This window comes from Xyrauchen texanus, chromosome 33 (assembly GCF_025860055.1).
Source record: "Xyrauchen texanus isolate HMW12.3.18 chromosome 33, RBS_HiC_50CHRs, whole genome shotgun sequence".
In the NCBI taxonomy this organism is placed as follows: domain Eukaryota; kingdom Metazoa; phylum Chordata; class Actinopteri; order Cypriniformes; family Catostomidae; genus Xyrauchen; species Xyrauchen texanus.
The window spans coordinates 11,010,134-11,037,668 of NC_068308.1; the positions used below are offsets into that span (position 1 = coordinate 11,010,134).

At 41.2% G+C, this 27,535-nt stretch overlaps 1 protein-coding gene across 1 annotated transcript; it reads left to right on the plus strand.

Moving 5' to 3' along the window:
• Positions 1 to 10,646: 10,646 nt before the first annotated feature.
• zgc:123217 (uncharacterized protein LOC641414 homolog) lies at positions 10,647 to 27,165 on the plus strand. The gene is made up of 6 exons (XM_052102864.1): positions 10,647 to 10,746; positions 11,029 to 11,052; positions 11,141 to 11,303; positions 17,837 to 18,117; positions 24,099 to 24,247; positions 25,879 to 27,165. Exons 1-6 carry the CDS (start codon positions 10,692 to 10,694, stop codon positions 26,185 to 26,187), a joined length of 981 nt encoding a protein of 326 aa, XP_051958824.1. The 5' UTR covers positions 10,647 to 10,691; the 3' UTR covers positions 26,188 to 27,165.
• The last annotated feature ends 370 nt before the right edge of the window (positions 27,166 to 27,535 follow it).

A 27,535-nucleotide genomic window follows, 5' to 3' on the forward strand; every position in this document is an offset into this window, starting at 1 on the left:
CATGAAATCAAATGCAGATGTCCCTGAAATAAGATTTAAATCGAATTCATTAATTTGTTTGTCATTGTCATTATTATTGTTGTTGTTGTTTTTGGTTCAGTTTACAATAGCTTGTGGATTCTGTTGCAGATGTTCATGATATACATTTTACATGTTGTTCATATCTATGAACATATGATATAGATAAAAAAACAAAACAAACTTGTGCATTGTACTCAGGACCACGATCACAAAGGATGGATTGGGGGGGGGGCCTCCATCATCAAGATAGCAGGTGCCTATTTTTATTATGCTATTTCCAATATAATACTCTTATATTATCCTCTATTATTCTGTATACCGCTTGTAGATTTATAACAAGACGTCAGTAAAATATTCATTTTATTATTTTTTTTTTAGTTAACATCAGTTATTAGTTAGTATGTAGTTGTGACATACTACAACATTTAGCCTTTTTCTTAGCATTATTCTACCTCCTCAGAAAGGGAAAGAACTTTACAAATGAAACTTAAGGAAACTGAAGAACAGCTACTCAAGTCAGACATGGAAGAGAAAGAGTAAACCTTCAATGAATCTCATAAAGGCCGCAGAGATGAGAGAGGAACCAGCAGCTATGAAAAAGGTTAGTGTTGGTCAGAACCGTGTGTGTGTGTGTGTGTGTGTGTGCATGTATATATTACATAATTATAATTACATATAATTGTACTTGTTTACAGTCAATGATGTATGTTTAAGGTACACCTCACAGACCAAATGATTGTTACCATATCTAATCACGTCACTGTTTAGTTTGTAGTTGAATGTCGGAAGTTTTTTGACTGCATTGTATTGATTATTAATTGATATTATATTTTCAATAAACTTCGTTATAATTAAAAGAAAATAAGTGTTTTGGTTTGTTTCGCATACATATGTGTCAAAGGCTGGCAGGGGATGCCAGTGCTCGAATTCAAACCTTCGTTGTTTCCTTTTGAATCTTGATGATCTATGGACATCAATTTCCCTAAGAGAACAATCTAATATTGAGACTGTTATACTGTCTGTTTATTAGTCCCTGATTCCAGGCTGGTGCCCCGTCGACATTAATCCTAATTAATATTCTATTAATTTTGATAATTGAGCAATTCACTTTGTTCACCTTCTAGAGAAACATTGTAGCATTAAAACTATTAAAATTAAACGAAGTGGTATATTTAAATATTCTTCACATGCTCGTCCCTGGGCAGTGAAAAAAAAGGTCGCTTTTGATACGCACTTCAGAACACAGCGTCTTGTTCTCGACATGATGTTTTCAAGTTTTCCCTGGTGTCAAAAGTAGGAGTCGACTCCTACTTTTGAGAGACAATAACTTTTTTTACGGTGAACTTTCATATATAAAACTTTGCAGGATGTTTTTGTTCACTTAAATCTATGTTACACACTACATGAAAGGTAATTTTCAAAATTTCATAATAGGTGCCCTTTAAAGCATTCATAGTTTCATTTCCACCTTATGAATTTGTGTGTGTCTATACGCAGGTCTAAAGATAAGACAGATCTGGATGTGGTAAGAGAAAATCACCGTTTTCTCTGGAGAGAGGAAGATGAGGAGGATATGACATGGTAATGTCTGCCCATCTGTATTTGGTTTTAATTTCAGCATTCAACATTATTTATGTGCCTTTCTGTAATGCTAATCTCGACTGGGCTGCCACCTTCGGGTCGACCCGCCCATTCTGAGGCTGACTCCCAGATGGCCGACATGCTTGCCTGGGCCGCCGTAAGCATGGGGTTGGACTGAAACCCTCCGTCCTCCTGGCAGCCCTCACAGCTAGTCAATTGGTTCCACAGGCGGTGGGAGGCTGTCCCCCTCCACCTTGAAGGTTTATATAGCCGCTATATCAGCTCACCATGACACAGTGGACAATAAGCCCTCATGCCTGTTCCCCTCATGGGATCTCTCCATGGTCCTTTCAGGCCTCCAGAGACCCCCCTTCGAGCCATATTTTCCTAAGACCGGGCTACGTGCCCAAGGTTCCTACGACCCACTTCAGGGACCAGGTAGTGAACCTGCAAGTGCTATCCCAGGAGGAGGCAGACACACCCTTATCATTGCTGTGTCCGGTGCATGGTTTGTGTACCTATGTGGACCACACACAGATCTTTAGATGTTCTGAACTGCTCTTTGTCTACTTTGGTGGACAGCAGAAAGGGAACACTGTCTCCAAGCAGAAGCTAGCCCACTGGGTTGTCGACGCCATCGCTTTGGCCTATCAGACCCAGGCCATGCCCGCCCCCTTGCGGGTTCGAGCACACTCGACGAGAAGTGTGGCATCCTTGTGGGCATTGGCCAACGGCACCTCCCTAGCAGACATCTGCAGAGTGACGGGCTGGGCAACACCCAATACCTTTACGAGATTCTACAATCTCAGGATTGAGTCAATTTCATCCTGTATTCTCTCATGTCTGAGCACGTAGAACTCGGGAATATGGAACGTCTGACCGGGTGTTCTGCTTGCACATAGGGCCCTTCCCCTCCACCTTCTCCCAGGAGTGTCTACTAAACTTGCGCTCCATGGATGTCTTTCCTCCCTAGACTTCTGGTCCGCGAATTCAGCGGAGGAATTCCCTCGCTAGGTAGGATCACCTCCGCACCACTTCCACATGGCAAACCCATGTGATGTATTCGCCACATTTAACCTCACCCCAGCCTGGGCAGGATTTGGTCTCTGTGGGGTCTTTTCCCCATGAAATAATAGGAGTTGGAAAAGAACACCTTCCCCGATGCGTTTTATAGCGTTATATGGCCCCAGCCGCTTTAACTCTATGCAAGTAACATAGAGAGAAAAGGCACAGCTGGCGTGGCATATTTCATTGTCGCTTTTTATGGGGAGTTGGGGAAGGGTAAGTGCAGTCTGACACAGCCTGCTGCTTTGGCCTGCAACTGCCTGCCTGCACCTGCGTCAGCAGTTCACGTACACGGTTCTGCTCTGCAGATGTCTGCTAGGGAGGTGCCATTGGCCAGTGCCAACGAGGATGCCACACTTCTCGTCAAGTGTGCTCGAACCCGCAAAGGTTCAAACAATATAAAACATGTAACACTGTCTCCAAACAGAATCTAGCCCACTGGGTTGTCGACGCCATCGCTTTGGCCTAAAAAATAAGTCACAATAATTTTAGTTGCATTACAATTATAATTAATATGAATTAAAAAATATATACGCCTAAACCTAACCATTTCTTATTGACATAAAATATGTAAAAAGCAAATACAAGTACAGTCACAATAAATGATTACAAAACAATGATGATCCAGAGAAATGGGATGCATCTGAGCTCAATTTTAAGTGTCAGGGTCTGAATACTTATGTCAGTGTGATAATTCAGTTATTCTTTTTAATACAATTGCAAGTTATCAAATCTGGTTTTTGCTTTGTCATTAAGTTGTATGGAGTGCAGATTGATGTGAAATTTTTTTTTTAAAGCATATTAGCATAAGGCTGCAACATAACAAAATGTGAAAAAAATGAAGGGGTCTGAATACTTTCTGAATGAACTGTACATGCTGATTCTTACTCAAGGTGGAGCTGATTTGTCTGTGATTTACATTTGACTGCTATATGATGAATAAGCAAAGTGGATGAACAGTATGATATGACTATTGAAGGGGTCTGAATACTTTCTGAATGCATTGTATATTATGTATGTATACACAAATATGTAATACTGATAATTGACCATTGTCACACAGAAAATCAACTTGATATAGTAGTCATTTGTATGAATACAGGTGAAACTCGAAAAATTAGAATATCGTGCAAAAGTTCATTAATTTCAGTAATTCAACTTAAAAGGTGAAACTAATATATTATATAGACTCATTACAAGCAAAGTAAGATATTTCAAGCCTTTATTTGATATAATTTTGATGATTATGGCTTACAGCTTATGAAAACCCCAAATTCAGAATCTCAGAATATTAGAATATTACATGAAATCAATAAAAAAAAGGATTTTAAATACAGAAATGTCAGCCCTCTGAAAAGTATAATCATGCATATGTACTCAGTACTTGGTTTGGGCCCCTTTTGCATTAATTACTGCCTCAATGTGGCGTGGCATGGATGCTATCAGCCTGTGGCACTGCTGAGGTGTTATGGAACACCAAGATGCTTCAATAGCGGCCTTCAGCTCTTCTGCATTGTTTGGTCTCATGTCTCTCATCTTTCTCTTGGCAATGCCCCATAGATTCTCTATGGGGTTCAGGTCAGGTGAGTTTGCTGGCCAATCAAGCACAGTAATACCATGGTCATTGAACCAGGTTTTGCTACTTTTGGCAGTGTGGGCAGGTGCCAAGTCCTGCTGGAAAATGAAGTCAGCATCTCCATAAAGCTTGTCTGCTGAAGGAAGCATGAAGTGCTCTAAAATGTCCCGGTAGACGGCTAGCGTCGACTCTGGACTTAATAAAGCACAGTGGACCAACACCAGCCGATGACATGGCTCCCCAAACCAACACAGACTGTGGAAACTTCACACTGGACTTCAAGCATCTTGGATTGTGTGCCTCTCCATTCTTCCTCCAGACTCTGGGACCTTGGTTTCCAAATGAGATGCAAAATTTGCTCTCATTAGAAAAGAGGACTTTGGACCACTGAGCAACAGACCAGTTCTTTTTTTCTTTAGCCCAGGTAAGACGTTTGACATTTGAAGCCCATGTCCAGGACCCGTCTGTGTGTGGTGGCTCTTGATGCAGTAACTCCAGCCTCAGTCCACTCCTTGTGAAGCTCCCCCACACATTTGAATGGCCTTTTCCTGACAATCCTCTCCAGGCTACGGTCATCCCTGCTGCTTGTGCACCTTTTTCTTCCACACTTTTCCCTTCCACTTAACTTTCTATTAATGTGCTTTGATACAGCACTTTGAGATGTCAATGATGGTTTTCTGCACAACTGTCAGGTCAGCAGTCTTCCCCATGATTGTGAATTCAACTGAACCAGACTGAGAGACCATTTAAAGGCTCAGGAACCCTTTGCAGGTGTTTAGCTGATTAGAGTGTGACACTTTGAGCCTACAATACTGAACCTTTTCACAATATTCTAATTTTCTGAGATTCTGAATTTGGGGTTTTCATAAGCTGTAAGCCATAATCATCAAAATTATATCAAATAAAGGCTTGAAATATCTTACTTTGCTTGTAATGAGTCTATATAATATATTAGTTTCACCTTTTAAGTTGAATTATTGAAATTAATGAACTTTTGCACGATATTCTAATTTTTCGAGTTTCACCTGTATATTACTTAATTTTTTTAACAAACAAAGAAATATACTTTATGTGATAGGAAACTTATGTAGATATGAAATAATCATACAAATATGGTTTATGGAAGCGAAAAATAAATGACACTATTACATATCTCGGGTCTTTACTGACCCTATACACTTTTGGAAATTAAGCAATTGTAAGAAATGTATTTTTTTTTTTTTGCAATTTTGCCTTTTTTATATACTATTCAGAAGAGAAAGGTTGAGAAATACTAAAGAGATGTGGGCATAACTCCAAAAAATGGATGAGGTACAGGGGGTGGAATGGGGTCCCGGGTCACTAAAGACCCGAAGTATGCAATAAATCTATAGATTAAATAAAGTGCTAGATAGGAAGCTAGCTAAAATGTGATGCCTGTATTGTATCGATTTGAAATTCTGTTTGTTGATTGGTAAGTCTAAAAGTATTTTCTTGTGAACCAAGTCATATGATCGTAAACAAAATCAAATAAAAATTTTATAAAAACATTTCAATGTTTCATTTGCTCTGCCTGTCATTGTGTGAACAGCAGTAAGGTTTATTTTGTATGGTGCAAATGGACCGTATTACCCTGCCCATTCATTTTTAAAGCATGTCCTCCCCCTGAGGAGCTGAGGTGAGTGTAAGCACAAAGCAGACAATCATGAGCAGAGAGATACAATCTTGCAATATTCAGAAAGAAGCACAGAGAAAGAAAGTGAGAAATTGAAAATAATGAAATGAGAGTGCGCCTTTTTGAATAGGGAGCAGCGATGAATTAGAGTATGTGCACTGGCCCTGTCAGATCCACACATGAATGTTTTGGAAAGGAGAAGCAGAAGTGTTTGACTGGTTAGTATTTGTGGGTATTGTTAAGCTACAGCAAATGTGCCTATTAAAAGCAACAGGACTGTATCCCTACTCTTCCTGCTCTTTCATCCTTGTTACCTTTTATGTCCTAAATACAGAACACAATATACCTATCCATCTGCCCATTAATAGTGCTTAAAGGAATAGTTCCAACAAAAATGAAAATGGTCATTATTTATTCACCCTCGTATCGTTCCAAAACGGTATGACTTTCTTGTGTAGAACAATGGAGATGCTTTAATGAATATACCGGTCTGTCTTTTTAATTCAATGGCAAGCTTCTAAATTTCAATCTTTCAAAAAGATGCAAAGTTATCATAAATGTAGACTATGCAGCTTGTGCAAGTCATCTGTGGCCATGCCCGAAATACTCTTCAGTGCAAATCTTGGCGCAATGATGAGCACTATGAAAGCAGCCTGATCTTATAAACATTGTGACTCTGGCAACAGGTTTGTAAAAATTTTAGATGCTTCTTCGACACTTTCGAAACACATGTTGACTTGAATCCTTTGCAGGACTCTTTCACCAGTCCTTTGCATCACAAGTGCAATGCACTATCAGTTGAGTAAGTGTGCAATCTGATTGCACTTGAACAAACTTGTAAATGTAGTTGATTACATTGTTTTACATGTGGTGAAAGGGTAAAAAGTCATTGTTGTAGCGCCTCTAGTGTTCGTTTCACAAGGAAACTGCTGCGATTCACACAAAATGCAAAATCAAGGGAAAATATTATAACAGAATTTTCATTTTTATGTAAACTAATTGAGTGATTCGAATTTCAGTAAGCACAGACTGATTTCAGCAGCAGAAATTTCTACCTACTGTTGCCGAATTCACAGTGTGAGCAGTCTGAAATGGCAATATACGGTATATATGTAAACTTGGGTGACATTGGGTAGTACAATTTTTCATCAACCATTTAAAAAAATGATATTGGGCGCATTGCATTTTTTTTATGTCAATAGAATTCAAAGGACACAAAGATCACCTATTTAAATAACATTGTGATCAATATTTTATTAATCCCATGTTCATATAGCTGGATCATGTCTATCCATAGGGCAGTTCATTTTCCAAAGCAGATGTACAGTAATTGTCTGGACATGCACTGTACAATGTTTGCTGCTTCAAGACAGGATTCCACTAGATATTCTTAACATGGATCTACATTACACATACCTTCCTCTGAGCTATTAGGTTCTCCTTCTCACTGTTTCACTCATACTCTTTAAGTTATCCTGCCCAGAGAGACACATATGAATAATACGGTCTCAGAAACAGACTCTTTACTTTGATTATTCTCTGTGCCAGGAAAACAAACTGTCAGCCTATATCTTTAACATGTGACAATAACATCTGAGCAGTAAAGTATTTCGTAAGAAATCCGGGAAGCTGTAAAATGCGAAGAATTTATTTCTAGAATGAGCCCAATTTTAATGACTATTGATGAGCATGTTGATCTGATGACTATATTAATGAGCATGAGGAGTGTGTTGATCTGATGACTTTATTAATGAGCACGAGGAGTGTGTTGAACTGATGACTAAATTGTTGCAAATCCAAATGTAATCTACTTAATTAAATTCTATAGAATTTGAGAGTTTTGACATTTCTTGTTCTGGGTTTTAGGGTAATCTCACTGCTGAACAACTTGAAGGTAAGGAACTGATTCAAAAGGTCAACTGAACCATTAATGCATTGCTTAAATACAGTAGTTTAAAATGAACAAAAAGAGGCTTTCCAGCTGTTTGTCAGGAATCCTTTGAGGGAGATGAAGATTTCATTAGCTCAATGTGGAGATGTGAAGAGAGCAAGATTTTTCAGGACAATGTACAATACGGTACATTTCATGTTCTATATATCTCAGACATGTTGTTTTGGAATGAGATGTGACTGCCTTCACAGAGGGAGAAGATTCTCAATTTCCTTCAGTTTCACACTGTTCCTCACACAAAGCATTGTATGGTTTGGGGTACTTTAATAGTACTTTTTGTCCATTCGTATTCGTATCTGCTTTTTTGGTTTTTAAAAAAAATGCATGCCAGTGGTGGTCATCTGAAGAGAGTTGTCGTTGATCCTAAAAGTTTAACAGTTCTGAAGTATCAGTGCTTAATATTTCTGCTTCATTCTTGCACACCTTTTGTTCCAAATGAAGCAATACTTTTGTAAAATATTGAAACAGATTAAAATCAATCTGAAAACACCTCTTTATGTGTTACGAAGGCAGACAAGGAGTGGGGATCTAGGTGCGGTTTTATTGAAAATAACAAGACAAACAAGACTGGAACAAACAAAACATCCACGGGGGAAACAAAAGATATAAACAAGGGAAAACATCCATGACGGGCTCAGGCAGGAACACATAACAGAATCTTTACATTTAACACAGCATTTAAACTTTGACATTGGAACATTCACATTCAACGCCTAACAAAGACTGAACAAACAACAGGGCTTAAGTACACAGGGATAATGATGATAAAACGAGACACAGGTGAGAACAATGAATGACTGGCAATGATGAGGGCAGGGAATTATGGGAAGTGTAGTTTAAGACAGGTGACAAGTGAGAACATGAGGCAGACAACAGGGGATCGTGACATTATTGCTGTTTTATTTTTATTATTATTGTCATTGCATCAAGGGGAGGCAAAATCCAAATTCTAGTTGCCAATTACATGGTAGCCTGGACTATACAGTAGTCTGTTGTTAATTTTAGTCTTTCCCAGGAGAGAATCAACACAGCTGTCAGCAGAAACTGCATACTTCTGCACTATTCTACATCATTTTGAATGACTAGTATGTTAACACTGAAAGTGCAACTAAAAAAGTTTACTACGAGTACCCAGATGATGCACTACTACAAACATCAAAACGGAGTGTGGAATGTTGGACGATTCATGATCTAAGTGCACGCAGCTTACCGTACATGGCCCATTCTATAATTTAGGGTGCATTCAAAGTCCATTAATGATAATTATATATTTTCTAACCATTTTCTTCAGAAATATCCCATTTTATCCATGAAGGGAAAGCGGGATATAATATCACACACATATTTTGTGCAACCCATATTTCATTTTGCTTGAAAATGCCATGATGTTTCTTAATTTACCGTTTATCCATTGTCCATTTTTGAAGTGAGTGTGTCTTAAGTTAAAAATAAAGAATAAACATTTTTAAAGTCAACATTGTCTATATTAATTTTTTAGATTATAAACACTTCAGAATTTTTTTTTGACATTTTATAAAGAAAATACTTGTTTAACTTATGTCCACAAAAGTTCTGTCAACTTTGTTACTAAACAAACACCCCCCTGCAACTAAAAAAATTTTGTTTCACAAAACCATGTGTCAAGCATCATGTGATTTCATTTTGCTCTGTGGAGGACATATTGAACGCATAATGGCGAATGTCCTTTTATTTTATTTATCAGTTTCAGAAGGAAACTGGTACTTTAATTAATCAAAGTGGCATTAAACTGATCACAAAGTATAGTCAGGATATTACTGATGTAAAAAACAGCACCATCACTATATGAAAAAATTCATTTTTGATCAAATCTAGACAGGCCCCATTTCCAGTAGCCATCACTCCATCTCCTTATCCTTGAGTAATCATGCTATTGCTAATTTGGTACTAGAAAATCACTTGCCATTATATCAAACACAGTTGAAAGCTATTTGGTGCATTAAATGAAGCTTAACATTGTGTTTGTTTTTCAGTTGCCACAATATGCAATAGAATGGCTTGTCTTAAGGTCAAAAATGGCAAAAAAGAAACAGCTTTCTCTAGAAACTCATCAGTCAATCATTGTTTTGAGGAATGAAGGCTATACAATGCTTGAAATTGCCAAAAAGTGTACACTACAGTCTTCAAAGACAAAATACAACTGGCTCTAACAAGGACAGAAAGAGATGTGGAAGGCCAGATGTACAACTAAACAAGAGGATAAGTACATCAGAGTCTCTGGTTTGAGAAATAGACGCCTCACATGTCCTCAGCTGACAGCTTCGTTGAATTCTACCCGCTCAACACCAGTTTCATGTACAACAGTAAAGAGAAGACTCAGGGGAGCAGGCCTTATGGGAAGAATTGCAAAGAAAAAGCCACTTTTGAAAAGAAAAGTTTAGAGTGGGCAAAGAAACACAGACATTGGGCAACTATAATTGGAAAAGAGTGTTATGGATCTTAACCCCATTGAGCTTTTGTGAGATCAGCTAGACTGTAAGGTGCGTGAGAAGTGCCCGACAAGACAGCCACATTTATGGCAAGTGCTACAGGAAGCGTGGGGTGAAAAAAATAAAAATAATATATTTTTATATATATATGGATTTATGAATGCCTATATATGTCATCACCGTTGGCATTGTCACTGTGCATACTTTCATTTACACAAAAGAAAGAAACTAGACAAACCTGCTTCAGGATTTTCCAGTTTGTCTACATAAGTGACAAGAAAGATGAGTTAGCCTGAGGCGTATCAGTGTTTGCTTGGTGATGTAAAGAGAATAAAAGGAGCAGACACTTTTCATTCAAAGTATCTCCGTTCAGTCATGGGGTCATCAGTGATCTTGCTCAGCATTGTAACCATGATGGTGTGTATGGAGGGTAAGTTTATTCATAAATATATGTGTTTATGTAGTCCAGTGTACATAGACTAATTTATTTTTATAATAGTTTATTTGGCTCCTAAACTATGGATTAGTCTTCCTAGCATTTGTTTGGTACTTAAAAAAAGAAGGAAAGTGGTTCTCATTTTTCATTTAATATGTGATTGATAGTATTGCATGTCTTAATTTCTGATTTTTAAACAGAACACTTTAAACTTCAAAAAAGTCAAATGGGTGCAAATAAATAGCAGTTTTGAAATGTCCTGCTCTTTTTCATCAGGTTCAAAAGCACAGACATCAAATGGTAAGAGCAGCACAAATCATATTTTTTCACTGGGATTAGAGTGTGGTGGAGAGTCCTTCATTTGTTATCTATGATTTATTGGCAACAGGTTGTGGGGAAGCTCCTCTAAACACACGTGTTGTGGGTGGTACAAATGCCCCAGTAGGTAACTGGCCCTGGCAGGTCAGTATTCACTACAACAGACATCACATCTGCGGAGGAACTCTGATCAACAACCAATGGGTGATGACAGCTGCTCACTGCATCATTTCGTAAGGGGCACTTTGATATAATGGTGGAGGTTATAGGCAAAAAAATAGTCACTTTCACAAATGCAGCCTCCTCTGACTGATAAATCACTTCTGCCAATTTGTCTCCATTAGAAGATTACCTGAAATGTTCTGTTTTAATGCTATAGGCCATGTCATACTCACAAAGAAGTACATTTTCATTCATTTCATTCTCCAAGTTACCCACATTGATCTTAGCTGTTAAGAGCATTTTCTACGAGCGATTTTATGAACGTTCGTTATTTTTATGTGCACCCAGGGTGTGAAATAGCACCCGCCACCCGCAAAATACAGTTCACGAGCTCCTCGTCCAAATGTATTTCAAGCGCGAGTAATTTTTCTCATCTACCCCGCAACATGTGGTTGATCTGTAAGACGTCTCGGAGTGACTCATGTCAAGAAATGCTGTTAGACAAAAAGATGCGCTTGAGGAAACACACTTTAATATATCTTTAAGAACAGACCAAAGAAAAGCCGTCAATGCTCATGTCTGATTTACTGTTTGTTCTGAGGCGTGCCACAGGAACCTGTCTCGTGGAGAAAGCCCATGTAAAGAGTTATCACTCCTTTTTATCTGCTTCATTCAACTGAAAACTGTTTGCAAGAATAATGTAGTCTATGAGAATGCTGCAAATGATCTCTGATCATGTTGTGAGGTTCTTTGACGGAGCAGTTCACGCTTACCCATTGTGAACACATCTCTGCAGGTTCAGTAATATATACAGGTATCTTTGTATTAAAGAAACAAAGACGAAAGTGATTAAATCATAAAGTAATACAAGACACGTTCACCTTGAACCTAAACTTCTTCTTCTTCTTCTTGTTTAATGGCGATTAACTCCTAAGGAGCATTATCGCCACCTACTGTACTGGATAGCAAATGAACCTTGGGTGATAAGTCTGAAGTTTAAAACTGTTTCCTCTTCCTTCCTACCAATGGACCATTGACTAAATATCTATATCATCCCACACACATCACCAGTATTTATAGTACCTGCAATAGAAGCTTCATTGAGTTTCATCCGGTGCTGCGTGTTCAGCTCCTCCGTCCATACTCAGCCCCCATGGAGGGTTCAACTTTACAGACATATTATATTCTAAAACCCAAACCTGAATCATATATAAACGCAATTAGTGCTCTATATATCTGTCTGTTCAATAAACCTTTTCCTAGAATATCCTCATTCTTCATTCTATCCTCTCCATTTGCCAAATGACTGAATAATACACCTCGAAAAATATTATACTTACTACAAATAAATAAAACATGACATACATTTTCAGATACACCACACACATCACATAATCCATTCTCATGTAACCCCATAATTGCCAGTGTTGAGTTTAACCCTGTATGTCCCAGTCTTAACCTAGACAGCAATACCTCTTCCTTCCTATTTCCTCCCTGACAGTTTATCCTCCCTACTGTCTGTGTGATACTATAACACCATCTCCCTTTGCTACTACTATCCCATCTAATTTGCCACTTATTCATTAACTTTCTCTTTAAAATCGATTTTGCCTCCTTTTTCCCCATAGGTACTCTAACATCCACCTCCCTCTTGTCTAGTGCTTTTTTTGCTAGTTTATCAGCAACTTCATTACCAGATACCCCAACATGTGCTGGTACCCAACAAAAATACACCACTACTCCAACCTCTTTCAGTCTGTATAATGATACATATACTTCCAATAATAAATCTTCTCTGTCTGATCTTGCATGTACTATACTACTTAAAACTGAAGAAGAATCTGAACATATTACTACTTTATTTGGTCTGACTTGTTCAACCCACTGTAGTCCTATTATTATAGCTGTTAACTCTGCAGTGTACACGGACATCTCATCAGTCAACCTCAAACTAATATGTTTTTTAAAATGTGGAATATATACTCCTAATCCAACCTTTTGACTGATAGGTTCCTTTGAACCATCTGTAAATATTTGTAACACTGAATAAAATGTGTTATTTAAAAAAACATTAATCTCATTTCCAATGTACCTCTTTGGACTTGTTTAGTAAACTCAAATCTACAAGCGGTTCAGGGACTTTCCATGGTGGAGTATCAGTAAGTGGTATATTGGGACAGAAGATCCTATTGTCCATGCAACATTCCTTGGCCCATACTCTGCTCTTCCATCCAAAACTGTGTCCTCCATCATATGAGTATTCCCAGCACTCCTCCAATACTTTGCGAGTAAGGTGATTATTTGCTGATTTGAACCTAAACGTTTGTTCTATTGTCTTTTATTTAGGCAGCAATAAACTGTATTAACGAACGCAGTACAAACACATTCAATAAGAACACACATTTGGCAGCATTTTTTGGGAAAACAAGGGAATTTTTAGCCTTATTTATTATGATTATTATTATAATTATCTTTACATTTATAATTGTCTTTAGTTCTTAATTTGCACCTGTTGCCGCATACCGATACCTGCGTGATTGCAAATGGAGCCGTTGGAGATGGTAAATGTTTGGATATAGGGAGGTGGTTATATAGAAGTTTTTTAATCCCTTCATTGTTTTAAATGCTTGTTTAAAATTTATTTTAAGTTTTTCATGTTTCAATAAATGTATGTAATTTTAAAGTTGAAAAATTGTTGCATAATATTAGGCTACATAACATAAATGATTTCATTTACCAATCATTTTATTTATTTTACATGAAAATAATAGTTAATTTAATGCTACAAAATTGAGAAATCAAATAGTTCTGCATGATAGTAATTATTATAATAATATACACTGTATATTTATGAATATTCTTATAATCATTCACTCGCTGCTCCCAATAACGCACAGATGATGAGAAGTGAAATAAACATATTTAGAACAGAAACTTTCCACCATAGACAGCACAAAAATTTGTTTGGCCAATTTCTTTCATGATTAAAGGATCAACAATGGCAGTCAGCTCATATATCCATGTTTGTTTATATCTGTCAACTCACGTGTATCGCTTGGTGTGTGATTCAAAATATTTTCCATTTTCATTTTAATCAGTAAATGTATTATACAGAGTATTTTTAGAATCTGTTCAGATTTATGTTGTGAAGTGGAATCCATTCCTCTTCCTCCGTGTGGATGTAGTAATTTGTCATCAGCTTACAGGAACAGTTCTGTTACTTAATATATAATACAGGACCAAAGACTTTTCAGAAAATTACATCACAGAGTTAACACCATTTTGGATATGATGCGTTAATGGAGGAACATTGACAGAAAGCTTAACGCTCTAAATCAAAAGGGACCGGATAGCCTGCCTAAATGGTTGTAGACAGGTGTAAGCAAAGACTCACAAGACGTAACTGATATTCCACCATGGTGATTTATTATCAGCGTCGTCGTCGGTCCCACGCAAAGTTTGCAAAACACACAGCTAACAACAACTGCGTTACTGAATAGAAATAAAAACAGAATAAGAACAACAGAAATATAAAACGGGCTTGCACGCATACATGCGATGTTCACAGCTCGTGCTTCTCGTATCGACTGCCCACTCTGAGTGAGGGAGTAATAGAGTACGTTCCATCTTAAAGGCGCAGTACTTAATTCTACTTGTTACAAGCTGTTGCACGTGTGAATAGCAGATGTGGTACATTTACCATTAAGGGAATAAAAAAAGGGAATAAAATAAAATAAACATTTTTTTGTTTTAAATAGAGTGGGTCCTCTCAAAAGGGTCAGTTTTTACCTGGTCAGCTGTTAGCCCCTGCTGGTAGATACTGTAAATGTGGGGGGAAAAGCTTCTTTCTCCAGTGCCACTGAAATTATGTTAAAAAAGAAGCATTAATACAAACATTTTTGCACACAACATTTAAAAACGAATATTGCATTGTATTGTAAAAGACGTTTTGGCAGTGACCGTTTTTTTGGAAGGTTCCTAAAAAGATGAAATAGACTTATATTTTCCTTTTCGTCTACAAGGAATTTGTCCTGGTTACTTGTGTCGATATAGTGACACTAGGGGTCGCTCTTGAGAGCCCGAGACACCTCTGATCTTTGATAAAAGGCCAATGGGAATTGGCGAGTGGTATTTGCATACCCCTCCCCCGGACATACGTGTAAAAAGGAGGGGGACATGCATACCGCTCATTCAGGTTTTGTGCTGAGGAGCCGAGACCAACTACCAGTGGGTAGTTCAGCGTTGTGGCAGGAGGGACACAACGTCTCGTTCCCTCCATCAGGGAACGGAGGTTACGGAAGTAACCAGTACGTTCGCTATCTGTCACTCACTCGATGTTGTGTCGATGTAGTGACACTAAGGGTCAAAAACTACACAACTATCTGAACTGGGTTACGTGGATCGGCAGTGCGATACGGGCAGACTGCTGTGTGCCGCATAGCCAGTGCACAGGGCCGGCACGCAACGTCCCTTGTACCCTTGCTAGTATGAGTGTCGAACAGCCCTTTTGGGGACGAGTTGACTACCCAAAGGATAGGGACATGCTTGTCCTAGTCGTGCCTCTTTTCTCTTCTTTCTTTTTTGCTAACCGACCGGGATGCCAGTGTCCACGTCGGGGGTGGTGTCACTCCCAAGGGGAAGACACTGTGGAGACCACACCCTGCCCAGAGAGAGGGGGGTAATATTAAGTGGAAATACATCACATGGTCTTGCCGAGTCTAGTCAGAAGTATGTCATGTGGAGGAGTCCCATTGTAGGTCCTGCCCAATGGGGGAGGAGGAGGCTCTATGAGCATGGAGACTGGGGCATATGGCCTCTGCCCAAGGAAGACGCAGTTTGCCAACAGGGAAACGTTTTTCAGCTGAATATACGTCGCAAGAGGCTGCCTATGCTGATCCAGCGCATGCAGAGCACCTGTCCCAGTGAGGGGCTTAGTTAGCACAAGTACTGGGCTGGCACTGAGTTTCTCCACAAACTCATCTGCCGGAGGGCTAGGAGGAAATCAACCAGGGAACACATTTGTGAACACTACTGGGAATCAACAACGCACATTTTCAGCTGAAGGGAGGTGAAAGGTGCTGAGCACAAGCGGTATACCAGGCCGGTATACCAAGACATGGGACGAGACCGGCTCAACCCGGAGATTGTAGAATCTCTCAAAGGTGTTGGGTGTCCCATTATGGTCCCCAAATCACCCCCAGTGCTCGCCGTGCTCGCCTCATACCCGTAGGTAGAAGGACCGAGGCAGGGAGCCGCTGGGGTGACCGCAATGTTGCCATAGTCATTGCCTCGCAATGAGGACATGACGCATCCACAAAAGATGTCTCGGCGTGGGCAGCACCCAGGCACGAAACCAGGAATAACACACAATCGGAAGGGCATCTTTTGAAAGACGCTTCTTGAAAAAGACTTTCCAATGTGTGCCGCTCTTTTAGAATATACTCTTTTGTGAGGGAAAACACTCTTTTAGAATATACCCTAGTGATCTGCTGAAGCACCCAGGGGTGATCTCTGCAGTTCACCCATGCAGAGAGGGGAGAAAGCATCTGTAATGCTGTGTAAACCAGCAGAGGTGAAGTATGGCAATCGCTTGACTCCGCTTAAACCATCGATTGTTCGGCTCCGAAGAGAAAATCTGAATGAGAGTTATGCAAGTCCCCCTCCTTTATACCCATATGTCCAGGGGAGGGGCATGCAAATACCACAAACCAATTCCCATTGGCCTTATATCAAAGATCCGAGGTGTCTCTGGCTCTCAAGAGTGACCCTAGTGAGCGACAGACAGGGAACTACTGCTGTGTTCAGGTCATGTCGCAGTAGCTGTAAATGCAATCCAGCAATTTAATGGTTTCATGTGTGAAAGTGGTTATTGACTTTTTGTTATTCAGAATTGTTCTTGATTTCTAAACCTAATCTTTAGAGGTTTAAAACCAGTGGTTCTCAACTGGTGGGTCACAAAATAAAAATTGCAGTTCTGTTCTGATAAACAGCAGGTGAAAATCAATGCTAAATTTAAATAATAAAACAACTTATATTATTGTGCATACTGTAGTAAGGAGGATAGCAAAATGAATAGGCTTGTCAACATTTTAAGTGTGCTTCTTGTTCAAGACCTTAAAAGTTTTATGCTGTCGAACTCTACAGTGTTTTGTTGCTAAATTTCACTGTGACAGTCATATAGTAGCTAATAATGATAAAAAAGTGTGAATAAAGAGAAAAAAAGGTTTTTCTTGTTAAATCACATTACAATTTGTTAGTTTTCCATTTCAGCCCATGTAAACTTAATACATTTGCACATTGATGGGGCTATCCAGTTCATCGTTATTGTAATACATTTCAATGTTTGATTTTATACATTTTTTGTTAACTTTTGTAAAATGTAGGTCCTGTGTTTGGTCGTGAAGTGAAAACAGTTGAGAACCACTATTTTTAATCTAAGCATTTAGCTAGCTCAATTTTTAGCATTAGCAAATAATTTGTCATTTCCAGCTTTAATGAACCTTGTGAAAATTCAAGCTGTTGGATGTTATTATACATCTGCAGTTGTCACTGTCTGCAAAGACAAATTTCCATATTCTTTATTTCTATCTCCCCATTGCACCAGTACTAACACCATCATGTGGACCTTGTACTTGGGAAGACAAACTCAGACCACATCTGCTGCCAACCCAAATACACACGAATTGAGTGTTGGTGTCCAGTCCATCATTGTACATCCGAAATACAACAACTCACTTTACAATAATGACATCTCCCTGATGAAACTGGATCAACTTGTGACCTTTACTAACTACATTCGTCCGGTCTGCCTGGCATCTACTGGGAGTGTCTTTCACAGTGCTACAACCTGCTGGGCTTCAGGTTGGGGAAATATTGCCAAAGACCGTGAGTGTCCAAAAATAGTTATGTAAAGTTTTTCAATATATACCTTCATGTCAAATACATGTCCTTCATCAGTGTTGGGGGTTACATGTTACGTTTTAATTTTAGTCCATAATGTCTGAGTTACTTTTTTTTTTATTCTACACCTCTAATTTCACAGTATTGGCCAAAATCATGAGTAAAAGTGTGCAAGCTTTGTGGGGGGAGAAGTTTTTATATGTGTGGGTAGTGCATGATGAGAATTGTTGTCAGCAATGTACAGAGCACATAAAACGCCTTCTTTCAGCCCACCATGAGATATGTTTTAAAAATGGCTAAATATTGCTGGGAAAGGAATATACATCTGAATGCTACAGTGGAATTCAGTTGTACACATCATTTGCGGAGGTGGATTTGTTCTACCCTGTAGCTTGCATGTGCGACCACCAAAAATGTTGCCGTTGTCATTATAATACTGCAAGAGTTAAGAAATGTGACAATATTAGGCAGTATTCTGGGTAAGTGAATCTGTTTGCACTGTTTAACCTTATAAAAATCGAGAGATCGTTGCAGAAAACTTGATGCACGTTTGCCACTGATCATTTTTACATGCAATTGAGCTTTGCGGCAAACATGTGGCAAACTGTCGTTGCCAAAGGTTTGCTGGAGGTTCACCACAATCAGCGAAGAGCTGCAAACATTTGCAGCGAATCACAAACTCATTTGCATGTGAACATAATAAGTGGTAAATAAAATAACTCTGTGGCAAATTTGCCACAAACTCTCAATTTTTGTGAGGGGAATTCTTCCCCTGGCCAAGATGTGGAATACTAATACACATTGATGACTGGTGCATCCAAACTGCTTTGTTTTAGCGGTTACTGGTCTAGCATCAGTTTGCATCCAAACTGTTCCGTGTTACTACTGTCCATAACTAGAGAGTGTAAAAGATGACCCTGGATCAGCAGCTGCGAGCAATGTCCAACATTGTTTGCATGCACAGAATGTTTTATAATAAACAAGCAGGGTGATTCGTGAAATAAGCATTTTTTCCTTACATAATATTTTGGTGGCATTAAAAATTATTTCATTCAGGTTATATCCATATCCACGTTTAAAGTAGTAGGCGATCACCCAGTGGCATCTGTAGCTGTATGGCTGTAAACACTGTTCGTACCATGAGCTCAAGATGACCTGAGAAAGACTTTCTCAATCAATTCAATACAAGCCTGCACTGAGATGACTTCATTGAAAATATTAATTTATATATCAGACAAATTCCTTGAACATGTTAGGTTGGAATTCTCCACATAATTTTATCCTGACTTCCGAAAATCTTTTAAAGTTGACACTGGCATTGTCGATGGGGACCACATATGATGACATAAAACAGGTTCAAGAGTTGAACATTGGTCTGAAAAAAGGTAGAGTGGCCAGCTGATGGTGAGAAGAAGTATGGCACAAGTAATTAAATGCATTACTTTCCATTAAAAGTTACTTAAGTAGTAACGAAATAAAGAAACAATGAACAAAATAGAAACAAAGTTTCACTTACGTGTTCACGCTCTTGCTATGATTGTTATGACAAGAGCAAAGTTTATGGCAGCCGTACTTGCAAGCTCCACGTTAGAATAAATCGACCACTGCAAATGATGAGTGCAACTGGATTCCACTGCGGTACTACTGATTGTGCATTGATTCAGGAGCCTCAGAGACATGGGTTCTAATACCATGGAAACTAGTAATTGCACTCACATTGTCACGTTCCTGTGTTGTCTGGCCTATGTTCTCCGTTTCACCTATCACATTCCATGTCACATTCCTTGTGGTCCGGTCCGTGTTTTCTGTTTCACTCAGCACGTCAAATTCCATGTCACGTTTTCCTTGTTGTCCGCCCCGTGTTTCACTGTCTGTGTATAAAACTACAATTCCCACAATTCCTGGCCTCTCTCACTACCTGCACTCTTCATTGGTCTCACCTGTGTCTCGTTTAGTCGTCATTGTGTTTGTGTATTTAACCCGGTTTGTTTCACCATTCCCTGTCGGTCTTTGATGTTTGTGGATGCCTGTCTCCGTGCTCCCCTGATGTTTATCCTGCCTGTTCTACCTTTCATGTTTTCCGTGTTTCCAGGTTTTAGTGTCGTTTTACCCATCGTGGTCATTTCCTTTGTTCCTGTTTATTTTGTCTCACTTTGATTTACAATAAAGTACACTGCATTTGGATCCAACCCATTGTCTGCCTCCTCCTGCATCGTGACAGAAAGACCGACCCAATAATGGATCCAGCAGCGGTTTTCACCGAACTGGCCCAGGCTGATCTGACCGTTTGCGAGTACTCACGTCTCTTCTCCACGGTCGCCATCTACTCCGGGTTCGACGACGCTTCCCTGAAGACCATCTACTGGATCGGGTTACCATCAGCCCAGTGGTGGGAAGCGCCAGAACCCGGAGACCACACGTGGAGGGAGTACGTGAGTCTCGTCCTAAAGAAACTCGCGCCCGACGAACCACCCCTCAAGATCTCGGTTTTCGAGCCAGAGCCCACGCCTGCCCCGGCCAGCGAGCCAGAGCCCACGCCTGCCCCGGCCAGCGAGCCAGAGCCCACGCCTGCCCCGGCCAGCGAGCCAGAGCCCACGCCTGTCCCGGCCAGCGAACCGTTAGCCTCCGACGTCAGCGAGCCAGCGCCTGTAGCCTCCGACGTCAGCGAGCCAGCGCCTGTAGCCTCCGACGTCAGCGAGCCAGCGCCTGTAGCCTCGACCGTCCCTGAGCCAGCGCCTGTAGCCTCGACCGTCCCTGAGCCAGCGCCTGTAGCCTCGACCGTCCCTGAGCCAGCGCCTGTAGCCTCGACCGTCCCTGAGCCAGCGCCTGTGGTCTTGTCCGTCCCAGTGCCAGTAGCCATGACCGTCCAAGAGCCAGCGCCAGTAGCCGTGACCGTCCAAGAGCCAGCGCCAGTAGCCGTGACCGTCCAAGAGCCAGCACCAGTAGCCGTGTCTGTCCAAGAGCCAGCGCCAGTACCCGAGCTTTCCAGAGCTCCGCCTCCCGAGCTTTCCAGAGCTCCGCCTTCTGAGCCTCCCGAGCTCTCCAGAGCTCTGCCTTCCGAGCCTCCCGAGCTTTCCAGAGCTCCGCCTCCCAGGCTTCCTAGAGCTCCGCCTCCCGAGATTTCCAGAGCTCCGCCCTCAGAGCTTTCCAGAGCTCCGCCTTCCGAGCTTCCCAGAGCTCCGCCTTCCGGGCTTCCCAGAGCTCCGCCTCCCGAGCTTCCCAGAGCTCCGCCTCCCGAGCTTCCCAGAGCTCCGCCTCCCGAGCTTCCCAGAGCTCCGCCTCCCGAGCTTCCCAGAGCTCCGCCCTCCGAGCTTTCCAGAGCTCCGCCTCCCGAGCTTTCCAGAGCTCAGTCTCTCGAGTCTTCCAGGGCTCCTTCCCCCGAGCCTCCCAGGGCTCCACCTCCCAAGTCTCTCGAGCCTCCCAGGGCTCCTTCTCCCAAGTCTCTCGAGCCTCCTACGGCTCTGCCTCCAGAGCCTCCTGAGCCTTCCACGGCTCCGCCTCCCGAGCCTCCTAGGGCTCTTCTCCCCGAGCCTCCTACGGCTCCGCCTCCAGAGCCTCCTATGGCTCTGCTCCCAGAGACTCCAGAACCTTCTAGAGCTCCGCCTCCCGAGCCTCCTACAGCTCTGCCCCCAGAGACTCCAGAGCCTCCCTCGGCTCCACCTCCTAGGCCTTCCTCGGCTCCGCCTCCTACGGCTCTACTCCCCGAGCCTCCTATGGCTCTGCTCCCAGAGACTCCAGAACCTTCTAGAGCTCCGCCTCCCGAGCCTCCTACGGCTAGGCCTCCCGAGCCTCCTACAGCTCTGCACCCCGAGACTCCAGAGCCTCCCGAGCCTCCCTCGGCTCCGCCTCCAGGGACTCCAGAGCCTCCCAGGCCTCCTAGACCTGCCCCTGTCTTGAGGCCGCCTCCCAGGCCTCCTAGACCTGTCCCCGTCTTGAGGCTGCCTCCCAGGCCTCCTAGACCTGTCCCTGTCTTGAGGCCGCCTCCCAGGCCTCCTAGACCTGTCCCTGTCTTATGGCCGCCTCCCAGGCCTCCTGAACCTGTCCCTGTCCTGTGGCCGCCTCCTGGGCCTGGACCTGTCCCTGTCCGATGGCTGCCTCCCAGGCCTACTAGACCTGTCCCGGTCTTGTGGCCGCCTCCCAGGCCTCCTAGACCTGTCCCTGTCCTGTGGCCACCTCCCAGGCCTCCTGGATCTGTCCCTGCCCCTTGGACTGCCCTCTTGCCCTTGTGCCTCCGTGGACTGCCTAATTGCCCCTTGTGCCCCCTTGGTCTGTCTCCGTGTCCCTTGTGCCTCCTTGGTCTGTCTCTGTGTCCCTTGTGCCTCCTTGGTCTGTCTCTGTGTCCCTTGTGCCTCCTTGGTCTGTCTCTGTGTTCCTTTGTGCCTCCTTAGTCTGTCTTTGTGTCCCTTGTGCCCCTCTGGTCTGTCTGTTTTCACCCTTGTCCAGCCCCCCTCTCCTTTAACCTCTGTTTATTTTTCCTATTCTGTTGTTTCTTAGGACCGTCTGGAATCCGGTCCTTTTGACGGGGGGCTATGTCACGTTCCTGTGTTGTCTGGCCTATGTTCTCCGTTTCACCTGTCACATTCCATGTCACATTCCATGTCACATTCCATGTCACATTCCATGTCACATTCCATGTGGTCCGGTCCGTGTTTTCTGTTTCACTCAGCACATCAAATTCCATGTCACGTTTTCCTTGTTGTCCGCCCCGTGTTTCACTGTCTGTGTATAAAACTACAATTCCCACAATTCCTGGCCTCTCTCACTGCCTGCACTCTTCATTGGTCTCACCTGTGTCTCGTTTAGTCGTCATTGTGTTTGTGTATTTAACCCGGTTTGTTTCACCATTCCCCTGTCGGTCTTTGATGTTTATGGATGCCTGTCTCCCTGCTCCCCCTGATGTTTATCCTGCCTGTTCTACCTTTCATGTTTTCCGTGTTTCCAGGTTTTAGTGTCGTTTTACCCATCGTGGTCATTTCCTTTGTTCCTGTTTGTTTTGTCTCACTTTGATTTACAATAAAGTACACTGCATTTGGATCCAACCCATTGTCTGCCTCCTCCTGCATCGTGACACACATAAACAATGATGATTTGGAGGTTGCATTTTCACTGTAAAATTACATTTTTACTTCAATGATGGTTAAGTTTAGGGTTTGGGTTGTGGCATATGGCTTATAAAACATAAATTCCTCTTTACTGTGTTATATTATTTACAATTACAAACAGCTTGCTTTACAACTCATTTTTTTAGCGCCACTCTTTGGAAATTTCACTCGGAAACTGTAGCTCATATGTGCCCATATGCTCAACATTTCCAGCTTTGGACACTGGGCGCAGTGGATATTGGTAAGCACAGACCAACACTGTGTCTGGATGACTTACTGCATCCACAACAACTTGACACTGTACTATCCCAAAATGCCACGTGAGAGCAGATAACAAATCCAAAATTAGAATTGTTTTTAAATCGGTGGAGAACTGCAAGTCAGGTTACTTCTATCAGGAAGACTCGCAGACTTGAGTGAAATTGAAGATGACATTTTTTTGATGAATATAAAACAGAAAAGAAATGTCTCTCTTTGGCGTAGGCCCCGTCTGGCGGTCCAAAGTTGTAGTACTCGGAACAGTCATATCCTGCCGGAGATATGAGGCAGGGGTGAGGAGCCTACCCCCGTGCAGAACAGGACTCAACTTGTGGTGGTGGGGTGGTGGAGGTTGCCGAGTTAACAGCAATGTTATAGGTTGTGAGCATACTTCTAAAGCAATGGCTTACATGTGATTGGCTAGGAATTACCCAGCTAATGGTGCGATGATGTACAGCTGCTAGTCTTCCCGTTAGAACTATGCTGTGCTGAAAACTGGCCGAGAACATGTCCAATACTTATATGCATTATTATTATGTGTGTGGGCGGAATGAGTCTTATACTTTGTTTTCTGAATAGGCTAAACTATGTCTCTCTCTGTGACAGAGTATTTGCCGGCCCCTCAGGCTCTTCAGGAAGTGGAAATCCCAGTTGTGGGCAACAGACAATGTACCTGCCAATACAATCCAATAAAAAATGTTGGAATTACATCGCAGATGATATGTGCAGGCAGAACTGGTAAAGGAATCTGCCAGGTGAGTGTAATGGAGAGAAAAATCCAGAAAACTTACTGAAAGATAAAGATAAACATATCTAAGGATGACCAGTTCACCCAAAAATGAGAATTATTTACTCACCCTCATGTCATGCCAAACCTACATGCTGTTATTTTTACCATGGAACATAAAAAGAAACATCTGAACTTTCCACACAATGACAATTCATTATGACTAAGTATGTGATAAAAAGATCCATGGAGGTAGTCTACACAGCTGGTGTGTTAAATTCCAGGTGTTCTGAAGCCTTACAATAGCTTTGTGTAAGGAACAGACTGACTTAAAAGTTGTTAGCTTTACCTTTGCCAAAGCTTGCATCTTGCTCGCATTTACACACATTTACATTAAGTTTGGAATAATGTACAGATTTAACTGTTTTGGAAGGAAATTGGCACTTTATTTCAGCAAAGTGGCATTCAACTGATCACAAAGTATAGTCAGGATATTACTGATGTAAAAAATGGCACCATCACTATTTGAAAAAAGTTATATTTGATCAAATCTAGACAGGCCCCATTTCAAGCAGTCGTCACTCCATCACCTTATCCTTGAGTAATCATGCTAAATTGCTAATTTGTTACAAGAAAATCACTTGCCATTATATCAAACGCAGTTGAAAGCTATTTGGTTCATTAAATAAAACTTAACATTGTCTTTGTGTCTGTTTTTGAGTTGCTACAGTAGGGGTGACCAACCCTGCTCCTGTAGAGCGCCCTTCCTGCAGAGATTAATTCAAACTCTAATCAAACACGCCTGAACCAGCTTATCAAGGATTACTTGAAAATGACAGGCAGGTGTGTTGGAGCTAAACTCTCCAGGAAGGTAGCTCTCCAGGAGCAGGGTTGGTCACCCCTGTGCTACAGTATGCAATAGAGCGGCATGTCTTAAGGTCAACATTTGGTCAAAAATGGCAACAACAAAAAAAACAGCTTTCTCTAGAAACTCGTTAGTCAATCATTGTTTTGAGCAATGAAGGCTATACAATTCTTGAAATTGTTAAAGAAAAACTGAAGATTTCACCCCATTTTTGGATCCTGGACCAGGCCCTGTTCCAGATCAAAATCTCTGAGGGTGCTTCTGAATTTAATGGGGTGCTCTAATAGTTAAAGAGAAGATGCAGTTATTCAATTGAGGGTGCTTTAATGTCTGTTTCATTGTGCTTAGCACCCCATAGGACATGCAAGCCTGTCCTGGACCTGAACACATGCTAGACACAAGCTTTAGCTACTGTATTGTATGGCTTAAATGGCATATACTGTAGCACACAAATTATGTAGTCTACAATTATAGTACTTTTATATGTTTGATCCAAACTTTTTCAAGCTTGACTGATGTGATCAGTCAAAATGAATTGTCATTGTATGGAAAGAGTTTCATAAAGATTGTTCAAAAATTATTTTTGGGTGTTTCAGACTCCCTGGCCAAGTTCGGAATGGCATACTACCAACTACTCTTACTATTTCTGCCATAGACAGACATGGCAGAAGTAGTAAGATTAGTATGGGTAGTATACCATTTCGAACTCGGCCATTGTCTTCTCTTACAGAAGTAACTCTCATTCTATATTTTGTACACTTTCTGTTTCATTGTATCTCTGCTGTCCTCTGCAGGGAGATTCTGGAGGCCCATTACAGTGCAAACAAGGTTCTGTGTGGATCCAGGCAGGGATCTCGAGTTTTGGAATACCTTGCGCCATGAAAAATTTCCCAGAGGTCTATTCACGTGTCTCTGAATTCAACACTTGGGTCACAGGGAATGTGGAGGGATCCAGCATTGGATTCGTAAAGTTTTCATCCAGTGGCACAGACACAGACAGCAGCTTTACATGCTCAAATGCTCCCACACTCAAGTTCTCACAGTACTCTAATATTATCATTTTCTTCACAACACTCACCTTCCTCATTTCACATGCATATTAACAATAAACTGACTCTGCTGTGAGTTAACAAGATGATGGGAATAGGGATGTGTCACAGTGACAATGCAAATTTAGTAGATCCACTCAAAGTGTAAGGTTTAGGAGGTTAGCATAAGCAGTTAGCCCCTGCTGGTAGATGTTGTAACTACACCATTATGCAGCCAAAAAGCATCTTTCTCCTTTGCCATTCAAAAGAAGGCGAGTATTCTAAATATTCTTTTTCTGCAAGCAACATTAAATAAAACGTGCATCACACCGTAATTTTGACTTAAACTCATTATTAGGAGCTTCCCAGTGTAATACTGGCACCAACTTGTCTGCATCACTTCTGGGAAATTCAAAGAACTCTGCGAGTACCAAATCATAAAAACTTTCACACAGAAGAACATTTCCACTGAAGTCAACACATCCTACTGAGCAAGGACCATAAACGTGAATCTCTGCCCCCTCTACTCCCCTTCAGCTCAGAATCATCTCAACTCACTTAAGATCTCTGTGTAGCAAAATATAATATCTGATGTACACAAATAATATAACTAGGCATGTTTGGTATAATTTAAAATGATCAGTGAGACTGGTATAATGGTCTCTTTCCCCATGTTGATAAAACTAATGTAACAAAGTTATAAGGTCTTTTGCCAAATGCTGTATAATTCTGGAGGTCTGTCCCCCTCCCTGCATGTATGTTAATAAGGTATGACACCAGGACGTCCAAACCTAACCACTCCCAAAATTCCCTTTGTTCATGGTTTGGATATTTAAGGAAAGCTGGCCCAGAGCTTGTGGAATCTGCATTCAGTTGCTGTGTGTAATGATAAACAAATCAGGGTTTCTCTGTAGCCAGATTGACCCACACAGAAAACATTGTGTGTAGCTATCAAGTAATTGCAATTTGAATTTCTTATGTTTGGTAAAAGTTTGAATGGAATGCAACTTTAGCTATACTATTATTTTAATTGGATTGTTTGAATGTATTAATATTACCTGGTAAAATGAATTGATACATTTGAGTTTATTCTGATTTACTCTGAAACTATTGTCTTTAGTAGATTACGTTAAGTCCATGTTTCCACAAATCTACGACCAGGTTTGTAGTGTACTAAAGCTCAGTTTTGAGTGGAGCATGAGGCACACTAACTGAGACTTTTCAGCTTAGACTAACAAATTGGCATTATTTCTAGTGTACTAAGAGTGTTCAGGATCGATATAAAATTTCCGTTTAGGACAACATGCAAGTGTGAGCAGCCATCTAATGAGTATTTAGTCAATTACTGTTTTAATGATCAATACAGGTGTATTTGTGACCATGAGATCCGCGTACATGGCCAGCGCGAGACTCTAAGTGACAG

Excerpts from the sequence above, each read along its gene's own strand:
- zgc:123217 (XM_052102864.1), top strand. The coding sequence starts at position 10,692 with ATGGGGTCATCAGTGATCTTGCTCAGCATTGTAACCATGATGGTGTGT. Across the intron at positions 11,304-17,836 it reads GCTGCTCACTGCATCATTTC|TACTAACACCATCATGTGGA; the intron begins GTAAGGGGCACT and ends CCATTGCACCAG. Across the intron at positions 18,118-24,098 it reads GGGAAATATTGCCAAAGACC|AGTATTTGCCGGCCCCTCAG; the intron begins GTGAGTGTCCAA and ends TCTCTGTGACAG.